This window comes from Melospiza georgiana, chromosome 2 (assembly GCF_028018845.1).
Source record: "Melospiza georgiana isolate bMelGeo1 chromosome 2, bMelGeo1.pri, whole genome shotgun sequence".
In the NCBI taxonomy this organism is placed as follows: domain Eukaryota; kingdom Metazoa; phylum Chordata; class Aves; order Passeriformes; family Passerellidae; genus Melospiza; species Melospiza georgiana.
In genome coordinates this window covers 119,736,021-119,757,300 of record NC_080431.1, presented here as the reverse complement: position 1 = coordinate 119,757,300, position 21,280 = coordinate 119,736,021, and the positions used below count along the sequence as shown (strand labels likewise).

At 58.0% G+C, this 21,280-nt stretch overlaps 1 protein-coding gene across 1 annotated transcript; it reads right to left on the bottom strand.

The window, feature by feature from the left end:
* Positions 1-15,924: 15,924 nt before the first annotated feature.
* Positions 15,925-19,432, bottom strand: ATP5PO (ATP synthase peripheral stalk subunit OSCP). The gene is made up of 7 exons (XM_058045331.1): positions 19,349-19,432; positions 19,144-19,194; positions 18,534-18,644; positions 17,902-18,031; positions 17,676-17,788; positions 16,390-16,476; positions 15,925-16,106 (listed from the first exon to the last, which is right to left on the bottom strand). Exons 1-7 carry the CDS (start codon positions 19,376-19,378, stop codon positions 15,993-15,995), a joined length of 636 nt encoding a protein of 211 aa, XP_057901314.1. The 5' UTR covers positions 19,379-19,432; the 3' UTR covers positions 15,925-15,992.
* Between the last annotated feature and the right edge of the window lie 1,848 nt (positions 19,433-21,280).

The window sequence follows — 21,280 nt, the reverse complement described above, 5'->3', positions numbered from 1 at the left end:
GCCCATGCAAAAGCTTTTCCCTTGCCTGCCTTGGAGGAGCTGCAGCAGCAATCTTTCAGCCCCTGCAGCTGAACCCAACAGCTGCTGCTCCCACACCAGAGCAGCGGCACCGGCGGCAGCGGGGCCGTCCCGTTCCGGCCCCAGGCATCAAGGAGCCCCGGCGGGCACAGAAAGCACAGCCAGAGACTCCGGCCCGGCTGCTTTGGCTGCCCTGGACAGGAGGTCCAGGAGCCCAGAGAGCCGCCAGGGCTGTGCCTGCTGCTGCATGGAACTCCTCTGGGCAGCTCCACTGCCCTCAGCGGGAAAGCCGCTGCCATCTCGCACCCCAAGCTGGGAAGTGGAATTGCTCCAACATTTGCCGTTCTCCAGGAATTTTGGGTCTTTGTTCCTGTGGCTGTGTGGGCCAGGGGAGAGAGTTCTGTGAGCATCCTGTTGGAATAAACTGTTGTGTTTGAAAGTTGCCACTTTCCTCTCTTGCTATTCATTATCTGATTGTGGAGGGCAATTGCTGAAAGCTTTGAGAGGAGACATTTCATTTGGGAGCATCTTCCTTTCAATATGTCTCAAAACCGAGCCGGTCGTCTTCTTCTTCATAATCTTTTTCTACTTGTTCTTCCTGGTCTTGTCTCCATCATCATCTTCATCTTCACTTCATTATCTTCTTCATCTTCTTTGTCTTGTCTTCTTTGTCTTCACCTTCTTCCTCATCACCTTCATCTTTGTCTTCATCATCTTCTCCTTTTTCTTCATCATTTCTCATTCTTCCTTGTTTCACTCCTCGGGCCGTGGCCTGAGGCAGGGACAGCGGAACAGCCCCCGCAGCGCCCGCAGCGCCCGCCTGAAGCGGGAGGGACGTTTCCTGGCCTTGGCCACACCAGGCAACACCTCCTGAGCAGCTCCGCCCCGGGCAGCAGCTGCCGGCTCGGCCTCTGTGGCACGGCCCGGGGCAGGAGAGGCGCTGGGCAGGGCAGGGGCTGCCAGCTGGGACACCTCTTCCAGAGAAGAGTCTGCCCAGAGCAGTGACGGCAGGGACTTCACTTCACCTTCCTCCTCCTCTCTCTCGCTGTAGGCGTCCCTCTCACTGCAGGGCTCACTGGAAAAAGGCGATGTCTCCTGGCTGCCCTCCAGGAACAGCCGTGGCCCTGCCAGCTCTGACCCGGCCCCTGCCCACTCCTCTTCCCAACCCACACTGTAGATGTCCCACTCAGGGCAGGGCTCACTGTCCCAAGCCGAGGTCTCCTGGCTGCCTTCCTGTGCCAGCTCTGACCCTGCCAGCTCTGACTGTGCCCCTGCCCACTGCGGCTGCTCCCCGGGGGCCGGGAATCCCAGCGGGGCAGGGCAGGGCCCGGGGGGGCTGTGCGGGGCAGGCGCCGCCCCCGCTGCCGCCTCCTCAGCAGCTCCGCCCCGGGCAGCGGCTGCCGGCTCGGCCTCTGTGGCACGGCCCGGGGCAGGAGAGGCGCTGGGCAGGGCAGGGGCTGCCTCTGCTGCCACCTCTGTGCCCACGGGGCTGCCACAGCGGGGCCCCTCTGCGGGACAAGCCTGGCTGTCCTCCCCCTTCACTGGGCCCGCACTGGCTCCCAAGATGTCCCAAGGGCTGGAGCTCACATCATCCTCCAGCTGGGCCACTTCTTCCAGAGAAGAGTCTGTCCATTGGGACAGCTCTGACTCTCTTTCCCCTTCCTCACTGGAGGCGTCCCAGTCACTGTCCCAATGCAAGGTCTCCTGGCTGCCTTCCTGTGCCAGCTCTGACTGTGCCCCTGCCCACTGCGGCTGCTGCCCGGGGGCCGGGAATCCCAGCGGGGCAGGGCAGGGCCCGGGGGGGCTGTGCGGGGCAGGCGCCGGCCCTTGGCTGCACGGCTCCTGTGCCGGGCACTCAGCCCAGGCCTCCTGAGGGAAAGGCACTGGGAGCCCGTCTGCCCCAAAAACTTTCCATTTCTGGTCTTTATCCTCTTCTGGGGGCAGCTCCATGACGCTCACCTCGTCCCACTCACCCTCCTCTGGTGCCAAGGGCTTGGTCCCAGTGCTGTTCTCGGTGTGGGGCAGATCTTCCTCCATGCATCGTTCACAAACAGACACCTCCTGGGACAGCTCTGGCTCTCCAACGATGAAAGGCGCCAGGTCATCCAAAAACTGCCAAAATTTCATTTCCTCATTGGAGTCGTTCATCCTCTGGGGCACTGCCAGCACTGACCCCGATGCCGCCTCCTCAGCTGCTCCGCACCAGGCAGCAGCTGCCGGCTCGGCCTCTGTGGGACGGCCTGGGGCAGGAGAGGAGCTGGGCAGGGCAGGGGCTGCCCCTGCTGCCTCCTCTGTGCCCACGGGGCTGCCACAGCGGGGCCCCTCTGGGGCAAGAGCCGTGCTGTCCTCTGGACCAAGCTCGATGGCCTCTTCCACTTTGGGCAGCTCCTCATCAGTCGGGTTGTGCCCTGAAACCACCACAATGTTCTCTTCCAGAGGGGACAGCTTCTCCTCACATGTTCTGTCCTCTGGAATATCCTTGAGGTCCTCCTGCACTGACGACAGCTCCTGGTCACTGGTGCTGTCCTCTGGAATATCCTCGAGGTCCTCCTGCACTGAGGACAGCTCCTGGTCACTCATGCTGTCCTCTGGAGCGTCCTCGATGTCCTCTTCCACTGAGGACAGCTCCTTGTCACTCATGCTGTCCTCTGGAGCATCCTCAATGTCCTCTTCCACTGAGGACAGCTCCTGGTCACTCATGCTGTCCTCTGGAATGTCCTCTATGTCCTCTTCCACAGAGGACAGCTCCTGGTCACTCATGCTGTCCTCTGGAATGTCCTCTATGTCCTCTTCCAATGAGGACAGCTCCTCGTCACTCGTGTTGTCCCCTGGAAGAACCTCGATGACCGCATCCACTTCGGAATGTTCCTGGTCACTCACGCTGTCCTCTGCAATGACCTGGATGTCCTCCTCTTCCACAGAGGACAGCTCCTGGTCACTTGTGCTGCCCTCTGGGATGTCCTTGATTGCCTCTTCCTCTTTGGACAGCTCTGGCTCAGTGGTGCTCTCACCTGGAGAGAGCTCCATGGCCTCTTCTACCTGGGACAGCTCCTCATCGCAGGATGAAGGACACAGCTGGGAGCCCTCCTCGTCCTTCCATGAGCCCACAGGCTCCTCCTCAGAACAGGAGCTCACATCATCCTTCCCCGGCAGCAGCTCTTGGTCTCCCAAATCTTCCCCTTGGGACAGGAGAAGCTCGAGGGGCTCCTCCTGCTCAGCAGCTCCAGCTGGGGCAGCAGCTGCCGGCTCGGCCTCCGTGGGGCTCTGTAGGGAAGGAGAGGCGCTGGTTGGGGCAGGCACTGCCTCTGCTGCCACCTCTGTGCCCACGGGGCTGCCACAGCTGGGCCCCCTGCGGGACAAGGCTCAGGCTCCTCCTCACTCACTGCGATCAAGGATCTGTCCCACATCTCAGAGCTGATGGCATTTCTCCACCGGGACAGCTCCTGCCTGCTCACATCTCCCTCCCACAGGGACAGCTCCTGCCTGCTCACATCTCCCTCCCACCGGGACAGCTCCTGCCTGCTCACATCTCCCTCCCACTGGGACAGCTTTCCCTCACTGCCATCGTCCCACCAGGGCAGTTCTGGGGCTGCAGCGTCTGCTCCTTGGCACAGCTCCTTGTCACTGCTGGCTCTCACCTGGGACAATTCCAGCTCTCTCCTGTCTTCCCACTGGGACATGTGACAGTGCACATCTTGTCCCCATGGTCAGAGGTCTTGGTACCTCTCACCTTCCCTCTGGGAAAGTTCTTGGGCATCATCCCACTGGGAATCATCTGGGACACGCACATCTCTCTGCAGGAACAGCTCATGGAATCTTTTGTCTTCTCCCCATCCCAACTCCTGCTGCCCTCTCATGTCTATTTCCCACTGGGATATCTCTTGGGTTGTGACACATTCTTCCCCCTCGCACTCCTCTTGGTCCATCTCACTGAGGACTCACCCCACTGTTACAGCTCCCGGACTGGGACAGATTCTTTCCCTTCCTAGAGCTCTTGGTGTGTCCCACCTCTGCGCTGGGAAACTTCCCCAGCTCTCACACATACCTGGCATTGGTACAGCTCTTGGCAGCTCCTGGATCTTTGCTGGGACATTTCTTGGACTCTCAGCACTTGTCTTGGGTCCATCTCTTGCAGAGCCTCCCACTGGGAAAGCTCGCGGTCCACTTGGGCAAAGGGCCTCTCCTCCTCCTCAGTCTGTGCCAGGGGCAGCACTGACCTGCCCACTGCCCCCGACCACTGCCCGCTGGGGGGCTCCAGCCAGCTGGGCAAGGGGCTGGCGACCGGGAGTTGGAGTTGCCTTTGTCCTCCTCGCTGTCCTCGTCTGTCGCTGTCGGCCTCTGTCGCTGTGGGCGTCCAGCGCAGACAGACACAGGGAGCTGCTTCCTGCACAGAGAGCAGCTCTCCTGTGACTGGGCACCGCAGGGCTCTGCGCCCCTTAGACACCCTCAGCCAGGCCGGGGCTCCCTGATGTCACAAGGCTCTCTGGCCACCACCACGTCCCACATCACAAAGGGCCCCGACACCGTGTGCCTGTGTCACCAAGGGCCACCCGGGGCAGCCCAACATCAGTGCAGCAGCCAGGAAGTGGCTGGAGCAGCCCCGCACTTGTGGCCTTTGGCCCCTGCTGTGCCCAGAGCCCTGAGAGGCTTTGGCCACGCTGCCCCAGCACAGCCCCAGCCCCACAGTGGAGACCCCTGGCTTTGCCGCCTGCACAGCCCAGGGCACCAGGAATTGGCCGCACGGACGGGCCGGGCACTCGTGGGCAGCGGCTCCAGGAGCCGCGGGAGCCCGGGCAGCAGGGCTGTCCCTCAGGGCTCTGCCGGGCACCAGGACTCGGCCCTGCCTTCAGCAGCGACAGCCGGGGGCACCGAGCGCGGCCTGGGCGCCTTTGCCGGGCACGGGAAGCCGAGCGGGGCAGGGGCAGCGCGCAAGGCCGGGGCCATGCACAGGCACCCGGCCGGGCCGGAGAAGCGGCACCACGAGAGCCTCCTGCGCTGCCACAAGGCCGGGGCCCGGCTGCTGCAGCTGCCTCGGGGCACTGCCTGAGGCCCCGACTCCTGCAGCTCTGCCCTGGCCTCTGCGGCGCCACGGGCACAGAGGCCGGGCTGGGGCTCGCTCCCTGCTGCCCGCAGCGCGCTGCCCAGGGCTCCCTGCCCACCGGGGCCGGGGCCGGGCGCTGAGGGAGCCGTGCCGCCATTGCTGCCGCCCTCAGGGGCTCTGAGGGGAGCGCGGCTCCCGCCAGCCCCGCTCCGCCCGCACGGGCCACACAATCACGGAGCATGAGAGAAATTTCCATAGCTAAACCCAATTTCATTTTTATATCTTTTCTTGTCAAGAAAGGAAGCAAGCAGCGCTGGGTGGCCAGGGAGTCACTGCTCTACTCACTACAAACACCACTTACACGTTCAGTGAAGTACATCTACTGATTTTAGCTCTGCAAATCATTTTCCTGATATTAATAGGGCGGCAGATCTTTCAGATCTTTCTCCTTTTTTTGGGGGGCTCCCTTTTGGAGATTTCCCCTAATTTGTCCTAAACCAGGACAATGCCTTTATTAAAATTATCTTCTGGAGAACCGACACGTCTGCACTCAGCGCCGCTGCTTCCAGGAATGGCACGGAAGAGGATGAGGAGTGCAGCTGTGTCCGCTGGTTTGCAGGCAGATCTGGGGCTTCCATCCTCAGGAGAGCATCAGGAGATTCTCAGTTTTTTGGTTTGACATTTGAGGTCCTCTGTCCAGGAAGGACCTCATCTTTCAGTTTAGAGTGAGGGGTAAAAAGGGTCTTAGCGGACACTGGATTCTGTCCCTCACGTCTAGACATCACTTTGATCCGTCAATTCCGTGTTGGCTCGTTGTTTTTAGGGGTTTTTGGCTAGGTTTTGTGAGGGGCTTCTCCCTTTGCATGCTGGCTCTGATGCGCCCTCCTCTTCACTGTCTGGGTGCCATCCTCCAGGAAGCAGCAGGGTGCCACTCGACAAAAGGGGGAATTCTTAACCATCACCAACAGGTAGTTAATGAAAAGGACAGGTGATTACAACAACAAACAGTTAGAACTCCACCCTGGCAGCAACTAGCTCAACCTGTGAACTCTGCAACCTTTTTAAAAAATGGGCTACTTTTTTACTCATAACATTTCTAATATGTTTAGTTAGTCTGTTATGGTCTTGGCCTGGCAAAGTCAGAGCCCCCATGAGTATACCTCCTCCCTGAGGTCTACTGTGAGATGTGACCAGGAAATAAGCAAAGCAGGCTCCAACTTAAACATAAAGAAAAGTTTATTAACTAAACTACACACACAATTACTAAACTACACACACAAAAAAAGGAAAACACAAGGAGAATGAAAACTACACAGAAACACTTCCCCCTCCTCCTCCAGATCCCCAGTACAATTCATTTCCCAAAATGATCCACACTTGGTCTGGCACCACCCTTTAGAAAATCAAATCTTCAGCTCATGAAGAGTAGACGGAGTCCTTCCTTGTACCACGGACTTCTTGTCACATTAGCACCGCCCGGAGTCCTGCTATCTCGTGACATCTCCTTTCCATGCCAAGGTGCTCTCACCACCAGGCATGGGATGGGGCAGAGGCCTGCTTTCAGGGTGGACCGTTTTAAGGATGCCTCGTCTCGTTCCAAGCAGAGCACAGTTTCACCTCTGGACCTTTGTCCCCCCCATTTCTTCTATACCCCCTGGGGCCGAGGGGTCTCAACACCAAACTCTCCTGGCTCCGAGCCTCTGCTTCCCCCTGCAATGCAGCCTCTGTATCACCAGGAAACAGTCCATGGCTACACAAAAGAGTCCAGCAAAATTGCCACTCCATCTTCCTCCATTCCTTCAACATCTCTCTTTCTCTCTGCCAGACCCCCTTTCTGGCCTATTTCTTCCTTCATCTTCCACTCTTTTCCCTTTCCTAGGAAAGGTAATGTTCCGTGAAGTTCTCACTATCCACAAGGGTTAAAAGCTCTCCCAGGTGGCTGGGCTGCTCGCTGCCCTCCCCCTTCTCCTCTCAGCCGTGCTGCCTGCACATGATATCAAGTTTCAAGGTAACAGCACAGGCTGCATTCTCTCCGTCTCCAAAAAGGGGGGCGGGAATAAACAGGTCGCTCGCTGCTCCCCCACCCTTCCACCGAATCGGGGCCTACCGTAGATGGGCCACGTGGCTTTCCCCTGCCCCCGCCCAGCCAGCAACTGGGCCGGGGGAGAGACCCAACTCCTTCACGCCGGAAATCCCAAGAGGGCTCTGAAGGACAAGAGCCCTGCTTTTAACTCCTTGGGTTTGTAGTCTCAAGAGGCAGATACAATACCCCACTGGTCAAACCAGGTGCTCATCTTAAAATCCGACCACCCATTGGTGACTACAGCAAAAACAACATATCCCAGATGTCCCATTTCCGGTCAAACCACGACAAGTCCCAATCAGCAAATATCAGTCAGCTGAGATCAGCAATTTTATCATCTTTTCAGGTGTACGTTGGCTTCCTGTCCTTTTTGTGGTCATCTGGAGGGAGGCCTTACACTGCTATCTGCCACATGAATTTGTTAAGTGCATCAAGCTTCTTATTATACAGAAGCATTAAGATGCTTTGTTGTAATATCTCTTAGCTTTACAATAACTCCTTCTATTTTATTCTAAGCATTAGTCGTCTTGTTACTTCATCTCTTTTACTCTACTCTACTTCATTTATTTCCATGCTTTATTAAGCTATTGGGTCAGAAAGTTTCCAAGCTGTTCTTTGTGTCTATTTTTCACACAGCAGATACAATTACCAATGAACACAAATCACAAAACCATTTTTCACAGAGCACAAAGACAGACGGCGTTGAAATTGTGTCTGTGCCCTTCCAAATGCACCTGGACAGCGGCCCCAGGGGCTGGGCTGGGCTGCCACAATGTCACCCCTGGGCCCAGCTGTGTGAGATGTTGTTGTCATCTTATTGCAAAAGTTCTGTACTTTCTTGGTGATTTTTCATGGGCAACTCCTCACAGCACTGACTCCTTCTTTTTTACAGCACAGCCAACAAACTCCAACTCTCTCCTCAACCAGCTAACCCACGCTTTTATGGTACTCGTTGTCTTCTTAATAAGCTGTGGCTTATTAAGGGCAGGCCTGTTCTTAATCTTTGCTGATTAGTACAGCTGCAACTCCTCAGGTGTGAGACCAACTTCTGCACTATCTTTATTACTTGCATTCTATGCAACACAAGATTTTAAACTAAACGCCAAGCTTCTGGCAGTTCCCTTGGTGGCTCCTGCTAGGAACAGGGACACAGCCACCGGCACAGCCACCAGCAGCCCTTGGCCACAAGGGCCCAGAGCTCAGGGCCGTGCAGGACAACAGGGACAGGGCCCAGAGTCCAGGGACAGAGCAGGGCCCTGCAGGGACACGGCCCCGAGCCCAGGGACAGAGCAGGGCCCTGCAGGGACACTGCCCCGAGCCCAGGGACAGAGCAGGGCCCTGCAGGGACACGGCCCCGAGCCCAGGGACAGAGCAGGGACAGAGCAGGGCCCGGCAGGGACACGGCCCCGAGCCCAGGGACAGAGCAGGGCCCTGCAGGGACACGGCCCCGAGCCCAGGGACAGAGCAGGGCCCGGCAGGGACACGGCCCCGAGCCCAGGGACAGAGCAGGGCCCTGCAGGGACACGGCCCCGAGCCCAGGGACAGAGCAGGGCCCGGCAGCGCCGCGGGGCCGCTCCGAGCGCGGCCTCACCGGGACGGCAGCGGCGCCACCCGGGGCTGGGCAGGACCCGGCCCTGCTGTCCCACATGGAGCTGCTGCAGGGGCTGAGCAGGAGCTCCTGGCCCTGGAGCTGTGATCCTGGAATTCTGTGAAAGTTCTCCTAAAACAACAAAATGGAGATGAGGCTTGGAGCCGCCTGGGATAGTGGAAGGTGTCCCTGCCCACGTGTCACCATGTGATGATGGGGAGATGGCTCTGCCCCAATTAAGGGGCAAATGGGACCACAGGAGCACAACAGAGGGATTTAATTCATCAGCAAGTCTTTGACTGCACAAGAAGCATGAGGTAGAATGAGGGAAAGAAAGAGGAAACTCCTGTCAGAGAGAGGAGGCACAGAGCAGGAGATAATCAGCTGGAACTCCATGAGCTGTAAGGTCCCTGCCAGCCCCAAGCGCTGCGTCCTGTAGGAGTTGTACAGACTCCAGAAGTGACTCCCCAGCTGCTTTCTGCTGAGCAGGCCCTGGGCAGGGACAGGGGAGCAGAGGGGGTAAGACTTCAGCCACAGGCTCAGCGGCAAGTTTCTTCTGCTGCGTGTTCTGGGTGCAAACTAGAAGTGGAACTGGGGAGAAGAGCCTTTGCAGAACCTTCTCAGGCACAGCAAGCCCGGCCAGCAGCAGCCCTTGCTCCTGGCCCAGGCCCAACTGGCGCTGCCCTTCTGAGGCAGCCGGGCTGCCGGGCCACGGGCAGCGTCCCCGCGGGGCTGTGCTGGCTCCGCTCTGGCGGCTGCACAGCCCCGCTGCCAAGGGCTCTCTCCCAGCACAGCTCTCTCTCAGCCGGCCCCAACGGGCGCCTTCAGTTGGCCTGCAGAGAGCAGCGCCAGCCCTGCCCTGCCCGCCCGGCCGGCAGCTCTCCCGCTGCGCTGGGGCTGAGCGCTCCCTGCTCACAGGGGACTCCGTGCCACTGCCTGGGAAAATGCATCGGCACCGCCGAGAGACAGAAATGAAACCTGGGCACTCTGTTCTTGTGCCTTTTCAGGAACTTTATTACAAAACACACAAATTCTTCAAGAGCGGGAACAGTGTTGGGACATTGTAATGAATTGTAATTACAGCATATGGTCTATGAATTTTTTCATATCATAGACCATAATATAAATATACAATATGAAATATAAAGGAATTATTTTCTACTTTTATTCATTCATTCAATTTTGTCTTCATTTTTCTATTCTTATCCTTCTTAATGTTATTCTTAATCTTTGTACTACTCTTTCTTACTACTCTTCTTTTTCTCAGCTACTTCTATGTATTTTTAAATTCTTTTCCTATTCCTATTCCTAGTCCTATTCCAATTCCTATTCCTATTCTTCTTTTCTTCTGCTTCTACATATTTTAGAATTCTTATTCCTATTCCCAGTACTCTTCTTCTTCTAAGTATTTCTAACTTCTTATGCCTATTCTTCTTCAATGGATTCATAAATAAGCCTTCTCCATCTTCTCTTCTTCCTCTTGGTCTTCTTGCTCTTTGTTGTCGTTTTCTTCATTTTCTTGGTCTTCTTTGTCTTTGTCTTTGCCGTTGTCTTGCAGTGGTTTGTGCTGAGAGTCCGTTCCAGGAGCCTCTGCTTTGTGCCCCAGAAATGGTTGCTGCACCTTCCAGGCCCGGGGCCGGGTGTGTGTGGGGCGGGCAAGGGGGGAGCTTTGGGCTCTTTGGCTGCCCATTTTCCAAGCCTCACTGCCCAGCTGTTCCTGGCTCTGCCTGCTGCAGTTTTGCTTGGCTTGCTTGGCTTTGCCGGCCCATGCAAAAGCTTTTCCCTTGCCTGCCTTGGAGGAGCTGCAGCAGCAATCTTTCAGCCCCTCCAGCTGAACCCAACAGCTGCTGCTCCCACACCAGAGCAGCGGCACCGGCGGCAGCGGGGCCGTCCCGTTCCGGCCCCAAGCATCAAGGAGCCCCGGCGGGCACAGAAAGCACAGCCAGAGACTCCGGCCCGGCTGCTTTGGCTGCCCTGGACAGGAGGTCCAGGAGCCCAGAGAGCCGCCAGGGCTGTGCCTGCTGCTGCATGGAACTCCTCTGGGCAGCTCCACTGCCCTCAGCGGGAAAGCCGCTGCCATCTCGCACCCCAAGCTGGGAAGGGGAATTGCTCCAACATTTGCCGTTCTCCAGGAATTTTGGGTCTTTGTTCCTGTGTCTGTGTGGGCCAGGGGAGAGAGTTCTGTGAGCATCCTGTTGGAATAAACTGTTGTGTTTGAAAGTTGCCACTTTCCTCTCTTGCTATTCATTATCTGATTGTGGAGGGCAATTGCTGAAAGCTTTGAGAGGAGACATTTCATTTGGGAGCATCTTCCTTTCAATATGTCTCAAAACCGAGCCGGTCGTCTTCTTCTTCATAATCTTTTTCTACTTGTTCTTCCAGGTCTCGTCTCCATCATCATCTTCATCTTCTTCATCTTCTTTGACTTCTTTGTCTTCTTTGTCTTCTTTGTCTTCAACTTCTTCCTCATCACCTTCATCTTTGTCTTCATCATCTTCTCCTTTTTCTTCATCATTTCTCATTCTTCCTCGTTTCACTCCTCGGGCCGTGGCCTCAGGCAGGGACAGCGGAACAGCCCCCGCAGCGCCCGCAGCGCCCGCCTGAAGCGGGAGGGACGTTTCCTGGCCTTGGCCACACCAGGCAACACCTCCTGAGCAGCTCCACACCAGGCAGCGGCTGCCGGATCGGCCTCCGTGGCACGGCCCGGGGCAGGAGAGGCGCTGGGCAGGGCAGGGGCTGCCAGCTGGGACACCTCTTCCAGAGAAGAGTCTGCCCAGAGCAGTGACGGCAGGGACTTCACGTCACCTTCCTCCTCCTCTCTCTCGCTGTAGGCGTCCCTCTCACTGCAGGGCTCACTGGAAAAAGGCGATGTCTCCTGGCTGCCCTCCAGGAACAGCCGTGGCCCTGCCAGCTCTGACCCGGCCCCTGCCCACTCCTCTTCCCAACCCACACTGTAGATGTCCCACTCAGGGCAGGGCTCACTGTCCCAAGCCAAGGTCTCCTGGCTGCCTTCCTGTGCCAGCTCTGCCCCTGCCAGCTCTGACTGTGCCCCTGCCCACTGCGGCTGCTCCCCGGGGGCCGGGAATCCCAGCGGGGCAGGGCAGGGCCCGGGGGGGCTGTGCGGGGCAGGCGCCGCCCCCGCTGCCGCCTCCTCAGCAGCTCCGCCCCGGGCAGCGGCTGCCGGCTCGGCCTCCGTGGCACGGCCCGGGGCGGGAGAGGAGCTGGGCAGGGCAGGGGCTGCCTCTGCTGCCACCTCTGTGCCCACGGGGCTGCCACAGCGGGGCCCCTCTGCGGGACAAGCCTGGCTGTCCTCCCCCTTCACTGGGCCCACACTGGCTCCCAAGAAGTCCCAAGAGCTGGAGCTCACATCATCCTCCAGCTGGGCCACTTCTTCCAGAGAAGAGTCTGTCCCTTGGGACAGCTCTGACTCTATTTCCTCTTCCTCGTCCTCACTGGAGGCGTCCCAGTCACTGTCCCAATGCAAGGTCTCCTGGCTGCCTTCCTGTGCCAGCTCTGACTGTGCCCCTGCCCACTGCGGCTGCTGCCCGGGGGCCGGGAATCCCAGCGGGGCAGGGCAGGGCCCGGGGGGGCTGTGCGGGGCAGGCACCGGCCCTTGGCTGCACGGCTCCTGTGCCGGGCACTCAGCCCAGGCCTCCTGAGGGAAAGGCACTGGGAGCCCGTCTGCCCCAAAAACTTTCCATTTCTGGTCTTTATCCTCTTCTGGGGGCAGCTCCATGACGCTCACCTCGTCCCACTCATCCTCCTCTCGCGCCAAGGGCTTGGTCCCAGTGCTGTTCTCGGTGTGGGGCAGATCTTCCTCCATGCATCGTTCACAAACAGACACCTCCTGGGACAGCTCTGGGTCTCCAACGAGGAAAGGCTCCAGGTCATCCAAAAACTGCCAAAATTTCATTTCCTCATTGGAGTCGTTCATCCTCTGGGACACTGCCAGCACTGGCCCCGCTGCCGCCTCCTCAGCTGCTCCGCACCAGGCAGCAGCTGCCGGCTCGGCCTCTGTGGGACGGCCTGGGGCAGGAGAGGAGCTGGGCAGGGCAGGGGCTGCCTCTGCTGCCTCCTCTGTGCCCACGGGGCTGCCACAGCGGGGCCCCTCTGGGGCAAGAGCCGTGCTGTCCTCTGGACCAAGCTCAATGGCCTCTTCCACTTTGGGCAGCTCCTCATCCGTCGGGTTGTGCCCTGAAACCACCACGATGTTCTCTTCCAGAGGGGACAGCTTCTTCTCACATGTTCTGTCCCCTGGAGAGACCTTGATGTCCTCCTTCACTGAGGACAGCTCCTGGTCACTGGTGCTGTCCTCTGGAATATCCTCGAGGTCCTCCTGCACTGAGGACAGCTCCTGGTCACTCATGCTGTCCTCTGGAGCGTCCTCAATGTCCTCTTCCACTGAGGACAGCTCCTGGTCACTGGCGCTGTCCTCTGGAGCGTCCTCGATGTCCTCCTCAACTGAGGACAGCTCCTGGTCACTGGCGCTGTCCTCTGGAGTGTCCTCAATGTCCTCTTCTACAGAGGACAGCTCCTGGTCACGCATGTGGTCCTCTGGAATGTCCTCTATGTCCTCTTCCAATGAGGACAGCTCCTCATCACTCGTGTTGTCCCCTGGAAAAACCTCGATGACCGCATCCACTTCGGAATGTTCCTGGTCACTCCCGCTGTCCTCTGCAATGACCTGGATGTCCTGCTCTTCTACAGAGGACAGCTCCTGGTCACTTGTGCTGCCCTCTGGGATGTCCTCGATTGCCTCTTCCTCTTTGGACAGCTCTGGCTCAGTGGTGCTCTCACCTGGAGAGAGCTCCATGGCCTCTTCTACCTGGGACAGCTCCTCACCACAGGATGAAGGACACAGCTGGGAGCCCTCCTCGTCCTTCCATGAGCCCACAGGCTCCTCCTCAGAACAGGAGCTCACATCATCCTCCCCCGGCAGCAGCTCTTGGTCTCCCAAATCTTCCCCTTGGGACAGGAGAAGCTCGAGGGGCTCCTCCTGCTCAGCAGCTCCCGCTGGGGCAGCGGCGGCCGGCTCAGCCTCCGTGGGGCTCTGTAGGGAAGGAGAGGCGCTGGTTGGGGCAGGCACTGCCTCTGCTGCCACCTCTGTGCCCACGGGGCTGCCACAGCTGGGCCCCCTGCGGGACAAGGCTCAGGCTCCTCCTCACTCACTGCGAGCAAGGATCTGTCCCACATCTCAGAGCTGATGGCATTTCTCCACCGGGACAGCTCCTGCCTGCTCACATCTCCCTCCCACCGGGACAGCTCCTGCCTGCTCACATCTCCCTCCCACTGGGACAGCTTTCCCTCACTGCCATCGTCCCACCAGGGCAGTTCTGGGGCTGCAGCGTCTGCTCCTTGGCACAGCTCCTTGTCACTGCTGGCTCTCACCTGGGACAATTCCAGCTCTCTCCTGTCTTCCCACTGGGACATGTGACAGTGCACATCTTGTCTTCATGGTCAGAGGTCTTGGTATCTCTCACCTTCCCTCTGGGAAAGCTCTTGGGCATCATCCCACTGGGAATCCTCTGGGACACTAACATCTCTCTGCAGGGACAGCTGGTGAGATCTCTCTTCTTCCCATCCAACTCCTGCTGCCCTCTCATGTCTATCTCCCACTGGGATATCCCTTGGGTTGTGACACATTCTTCCCCCTCGCACTCCTCTTGGTCCATCTCACTGAGGACTCACCCCACTGCTACAGCACCCGGACTGGGACAGATTCTTTCCCTTCCTAGAGCTCTTGGTGTGTCCCACCTCTGCAGTGGGAAACTTCCCCAGCTCTCACACGTACCTGGCATTGGTACAGCTCTTGGCTGCTCCTGGATCTCTGCTGGGACATTTCTTGGACTCTCAGCACTTGTCTTGGGTCCATCTCTTGCAGAGCCTCCCACTGGGAAAGCTCGCAGTCCGCTTGGGCAAAGGGCCTCTCCTCCTCCTCAGTCTGTGCCAGGGGCAGCACTGACCTGCCCACTGCCCCCGACCACTGCCCGCTGGGGGCCTCCAGCCAGCTGGGCAAGGGGCTGGCGACCGGGAGTTGGAGTTGCCTTTGTCCTCCTCGCTGTCCTCGTCTGTCGCTGCCGGCCTCTGTCGCTGTGGGCGTCCAGCGCAGACAGACACAGGGAGCTGCTTCCTGCACAGAGAGCGGCTCTCCTGCCACTGGGCACCGCAGGGCTCTGCGCCCCTTAGACACCCTCAGCCAGGCCGGGGCTCCCTGATGTTACAAGGCTCTCTGGCCACCACCACGTCCCACATCACAAAGGGCCCCGACACCGTGTGCCTGTGTCACCAAGGGCCACCCGGGGCAGCCCAACATCAGTGCAGCAGCCAGGAAGTGGCTGGAGCAGCCCCGCACTTGTGGCCTTTGGCCCCTGCTGTGCCCAGAGCCCTGAGAGGCTTTGGCCACGCTGCCCCAGCACAGCCCCAGCCCCACAGTGCAGAGCCCTGGCTTTGCCGCCTGCGCTGCCCAGGGCACCAGGAATTGGCCGCACGGACGGGCCGGGCACTCGTGGGCAGCGGCTCACTCCTCAGGGCTCTGCCGGGCACCGGGGCTCGGCCCTGCCTTCAGCAGCGACAGCCGGGGGCACCGAGCGCGGCCTGGGCGCCTTTGCCGGGCACGGGAAGCCGAGCGGGGCAGGGGCAGCACGCAAGGCCGGGGCCATGCACAGGCACCCGGCCGGGCCGGAGAAGCGGCACCACGAGAGCCTCCTGCGCTGCCACAAGGCCGGGGCCCGGCTGCTGCAGCTGCCTCGGGGCACTGCCCGAGGCCCCGACTCCTGCAGCTCTGCCCTGGCCTCTGCGGCACCACGGGCACAGAGGCCGGGCCGGGGCTCGCTCCCTGCTGCCCGCAGGGCGCTGCCCAGGGCTCCCTGCCCACCGGGGCCGGGGCCGGGCGCTGAGGGAGCGGCGCCGCCATTGCTGCCGCCCTCAGGGGCTCTGGGTATCCCTTCCCTCTGTCTTGGCAGTCCAGACCAACCCCCAGGTTTCTGGGGAGCCTGGCAGTCCCTCCACAGCACTGCCCCCATTCTTCAGCTCCCCCAGTGCTCTTTCCATGTCCTTCCCAACAACCTTCCCCTGCGTGAGCCCCATTTCAAGCCCTGCCACGAATGTTCAGCCACAGCTACAGAAACTCAGGGCGGCTTCAGCATCTTTCTCCCTCAGGGCTGTGCTTCCCCAACCAAAACACTGGGCACCATCTCCACGAGAAGGAAGAATTTTATTGTTTCCATGTGACAGGTTTCCCTGGGAACCACCAGAACAGCTCTCTAGACAGTCTCTCTCATTATTTTGGTGAGTTTCTGGATCTTGGACCTTGTTGACATGTCCACGTACTTCTCCCCAATATTGACAATCATGCCACCAAGGATTGCTGGGTCAGTCTGAGGAAGGAACATTAAACAGAAAGTTGATTAGCAGTAGTTTGTTACCATAGGACACAAGTTTTATAGTAGTAAAGAAAGAAAAAAAAAAATCATTTTGAGATGATTTTGCTGTCATTGCATTCCAAAGTGAACATTTTAGAAATTAAAACATCATCATGTCTATAAGAAGCACGGAACTATGTAACAAAGCAACTGGACTCAACAAAACTTTTTGTTTTCATAAAAATCAGGCCCTTAGCGTGAACTTAGTGACACTTATTTGTAAGTCAAGAATCCAGACCTTAGTCTCCAGTTTCAACACCTCTCCTTTGGCCAAGAACCCATTCAGAGCACTTTTCAGTTCACTGAGGTTAGCCTCATCCAAAGGCTGAAACAAAAGAACAGAAGAGCAGGAAAATGAAGGACTTAAAAATACTCAAATGATATAATGATAATAAATTACATAATAATATATACTCAATATATACTCAATATATACTCAAATGATATAAATTATATAAATTTTCTTCTTCATGACACACTTCCACCAGGAATGCAGCATTGTGGAACACGGATAACCAAGGGCAGCACAGGAACAACAACCACTTTGTGCCTTTCTGATTTCATGAAATATTTTCCTGTTTGGAAGAACAGGGGCAGCTCTACAGGCAGCTCTACCAGCCTGACTTCTGTCAGCCCCTGGGTTCACACACAGGAAGGAAAACCGTGAGCTGTTGAGCTGCAGTGGGATGAAGAGCTTCCATTTTGGACCAGGAACTGCTGGGTATCAGCCCTCTCTTTGCAGCAATTTGTTCAGCTTGGCAGAGGTGAGACACGTCCTCACTGCTCTCACAGCAAGTACTTCAATCACAGATGCAGCCTTAACTGGGAGAGGTTTGTCTTTCCTGTCATTCCCTATCTTTCCTCCCTGTGGAAACCCAGGGCACTGGGAATATTTCTGTGTCTGCTCTGGGGTGCCCTGACCCCCAGGGCAGCACTGACTCTGACCCTCATCCATCGAGAAAGTTTGCCAGACTTCAACATAGACTGGAATCCACAAAAGTGTGAAAGAGATTATAGAGAGCAGTGTAGGTGCATCACTTGGTGAGAAATTGAGGTTTTGGGGTTTTTAGTCTGTTGTGGATGGCAGCAAGATGGAGGGCACAGGGTGTTGTCCTGGGTTTGTTCTTCATGCTTCTTCCTCCTCCTTCTCCATGGGTTTGGGTGGCATTTTGTAATTGGGCAGAAAAGTCCCCATTGCAGCTCCTTGGGATCAGTTATTGGGTTAAAAGGGAAAATAATCCAGGTGTCAGTTCTTAATTGGATAGTTCAGTCCTAAAAGCCCTTGGAACAAGAGATTGTTGGCCATTTTGTGCCTTCTAATGAAAAGCTGCAGAACTCACAGTAGTGAGACTGTTTTACTGATAACAGATAATAAACACCTGAGTGTGAACATGAATTACTGTCCCAAGTGCCTTCAATCCAGAAACGGAGAAACCAACAGCTGAGACCCCCACACTGCCACTGCCTGTGTTTGCTCCCACTGCCTGTGTTTGCTCCCACTGCCTGTGTTTGCTCCCAGCCCACCTGGGCCGTGGTGACCGTGCACACCACCTCCCCTCGCACGGCGCTCATGATCTTCCCGAAGGCTGAGACGATGCCCGGGGTGTAGCGCAGGCGCCCGTTCTCAGCCAGCAGATCTGCAAAACAGCCACACACCGAGGCCTTCAAGCACCTCCAGAGGCACATCCCAGCCTCCATTCCAGCAGATGGCACTGCTGGGATGCCCTCCTGAAGCCCAGAGGTCACTCACTCATCAGGTTGACGGTGATTGGGGTCATCTTCTCTCTTGCCAGGGCTTCGTTCACGGCTTTTTGTTTCACGGAGCTCTTGGTGTGAGGGTTCATCACCACACTGGACAGCTTGGGGTCCTTCAGGAGGCTCTGAGGGGATACACAGAGATGTGACAAATGCCAGGGGTTTTCCTGCTGTCACAAGGCCCACCTGGAGCAGCCAAGGCAGGCAACAGGGGCACTCCTGGAATGAGAACAAAGGGGCTCTGGAGCTGATGGGAAGTGAAATGGCAGCTCCAGCCAGAGAATCAGGGAATGGTTTGGGTTGGAAGGGACCTTAAAGATTGAATGGACACGGACACCTTCCACTATCCCAGATTGCTCCAAGCCCCTTCCAACCTGTCCTTGGATACTTCCAGGGGAGGAACAGCCACAGCTTCTCTGAGCACCCTGTGCCAGGGCCTGCCCACCCTCCCAGGGAACAACTCCTTCCCAATATCCCATTTAAACACCAGGGCCACAAGCAGGCAGTGCAGGTGCCAGCAGGATGGCAGTCTCACAGGTCATGGGAGCTCAGCCCCCTGCCTACTGGGGAGCAGCAGGGAACCCTCCCCACTCCCACCCCTGGCAGCCCTGGCTGGGAACGCCTTACCCACACCCGGGTCAGCTCCTTCTCCACCTGCTCCAGCTTCTTCTGCTTGCTGGCAGCCGAGTAGAGGGCGGTGGCATAGCGCCCCTCCAGCCCGTACACCTGGATGGGCGGCTGCAGGAACACGGGCGGGCGCTGAGCGGGGGGACCCGGGCAGAGACCCCTGCCCCTGGCCAGCCGGGAGCCCCCTGCACCCTCCCCTCACCATGACCATCTCGGCCACCCGCCCTGAGCCACCCAAAACCCGCCTGGACACCCCCCTTGACCACCCCTGGGATCCCCTGGATCTCCTCATGACCTCCACTCCTCACATCAACCACCCTGGAGACCCCTCCGAGGCCCTGCAGGACACTGCTGTCCCCTCATCCTCACCAGGCTGGAGACCCCTTCAGGACACCCCTGTCCCCTCATTTTCACCAGCTTGGGGCTCCCTTAAGAACACCCCTGCCCCTCATCCTCACCAGGTTGGAGACCCCTTCAGAACATCCCTGCCCCTCATCTTCACCAGCTTGGAGACCCCTCCCGGCCCCTTCAGGACACCCCTGCCCCCTCATTTTCACCAGCCTGGAGCCCTCCCTACCCTTTCCCTCTGACATCGCCCCTGCCCCCTCACCTTGACCAGCTTGGTCGCCGGTCTCGCCGCCGTCGTGCTCAGCTGCCGCACCTGGGGGGGAATAAAGAGGAGAATGGCGGGGTCGGGGCGGCCCTCGAGGATCGGGAGGGAGGGGAACGTCCGAGGCCCCGCGCAGGGCTGGAGGGCGGCAGACGCCGCTGCTCCCCCCGAGAGCCGCCCAGGCCCCGCCGCCCCCCAGTTTCACCTTCAAGACGAGCCCCGCTGCCGCCGCCATCTTTCCCGGCTGCCCCCAGGGTCACCGCGCACTGCGCAGGCGCTCCGGAGCCACGCCCACCCCAGCGCCATTAGGGCCGCTCCTGCCGCGGGGCACGCTGGGAGCTGTAGTTCCACGGGGCGGCGCCATCGGGCTGCGCGCCCCCTGCCTGGGGGAGCGCAGCCCCCGCGCCCAGCTGGGGTCCCTGCGGTGTCCCTGCGCAACCACTGTCCCTGTGGGGTCCCTGTATCCCGGTGACAGGACACACATGTCCCTGTGCCACCACTGTCCTTGTGCCCCCAGTGTCCCTGTGGTGTCCCTGTGTCCTCAGTATCCCTGTGGTGTCCCTGTGTCCCCAGTGTCCCTGTGGGGTTCCTGTGGTGTCCCTGTGTCCCTCTGGTGTCCCTGTGCCACAAGTGTCCTTGTGGTGTGCCTGTGTACCCGGTGTTCCTGTGCCCACAATGTCACTGTCATTGTCCCTGTGCCCATGGTGTCCCTTTGCCCCCAGTGTCCTTGAGCCCTCAGTGTCACTGTCCCTATCTCCCTGGTGTCCCTGTCCCCATGGTGGCCCCGTGCCCTCAGTGTGCCTGAGCCCTGGTGTCCTCCATGGACTTCTCCAGCCCGAGTACTTCCCATAGGATCCGTTCTTCAGGATCAGGCTGTACCTGTGTGGGTCCTGTATCCATGGGGTCATTCCTGCGGGAACTGTCCCATGTGGGTCCTTTATCTATGGGGTCATTCCTGCAGGACCTGCCCTGTGTGGGTCCTTTATCCATGGGGTCATTCCTGTGGGAACTGTCCCATGTGGTTCCTTTATCCATGGGGTCATTCCTGCAGGACCTGCCCTGTGTGGGTCCCTTTTCCCATAGGATCCCAAATCCTCCCACCAAACCTGCTCCAGGGGGGCTCCTCTCCCCACAGGGGCTCAGATCCCTGCCAGGAGCTGCTCCAGGCTGGAATTCCCATGGGATCACACCTTTTGTGCATCCCCTGCTCTGATGTGGGCTCCTCCGGGAGCTGCAGGTAGATTTAATCTCATTTAATCTCCTCCATGGATCTCCATGATGGATGGATGGATGGATGGATGGATGGATGATGGATGGATGGATGGATGGATGGATGGATGGATGGATGGATGGATGGATGGATGATGGATGGATGATGGATGGATGGATGATGGATGATGGATGGATGGTGGATGGATGGATGGATGGATGGATGGATGGATGGATGGATGGATGGATGGATGATGGATGGATGATGGATGGATGATGGATGGATGGATGGATGATGGATGATGGATGGATGATGGATGGATGGATGGATGGATGATGGATGGATGGATGATGGATGGATGGATGGATGGATGATGGATGATGGATGGATGATGAATGGATGATGGATGGATGGATGGATGATGGATGGATGGATGGATGGATGATGGATGGATGGATGGATGGATGGATGATGGATGGATGGATGGATGGATGGATGGATGGATGGATGGATGGATGGATGATGGATGGATGATGAATGGATGATGGATGGATGAATGATGGATGGATGGATGGATGGATGATGGATGGATGGATGTGTGTGGCTGCCTGGCTGCGGGCACTCTGCAGGATCCAGCACTAGGTGCCGCTCTCGCTGCACATCCCGAGCGCCGAGATCGTTCCAGGACATTTCCAGCGAGGCTCTTTAGAAAACGCGGCTCAGCATCCCTGCGGGAATCGGGCAGCGGCTCCAACCCGAATTATTTTGGCTGTCAGGGTTTAATTCCCTCCTGTGTCCCTGGCTGCATCCCGGGGTGACACTCCAAGGCACAAGGACAGGTTTGAGCTGTGCTTTCACTGTGCTTTCAATACTGAGAAAAGCATGTCTAAAATGTAGAAAAAGACTTGTTTTTCTTCGATAATTTTA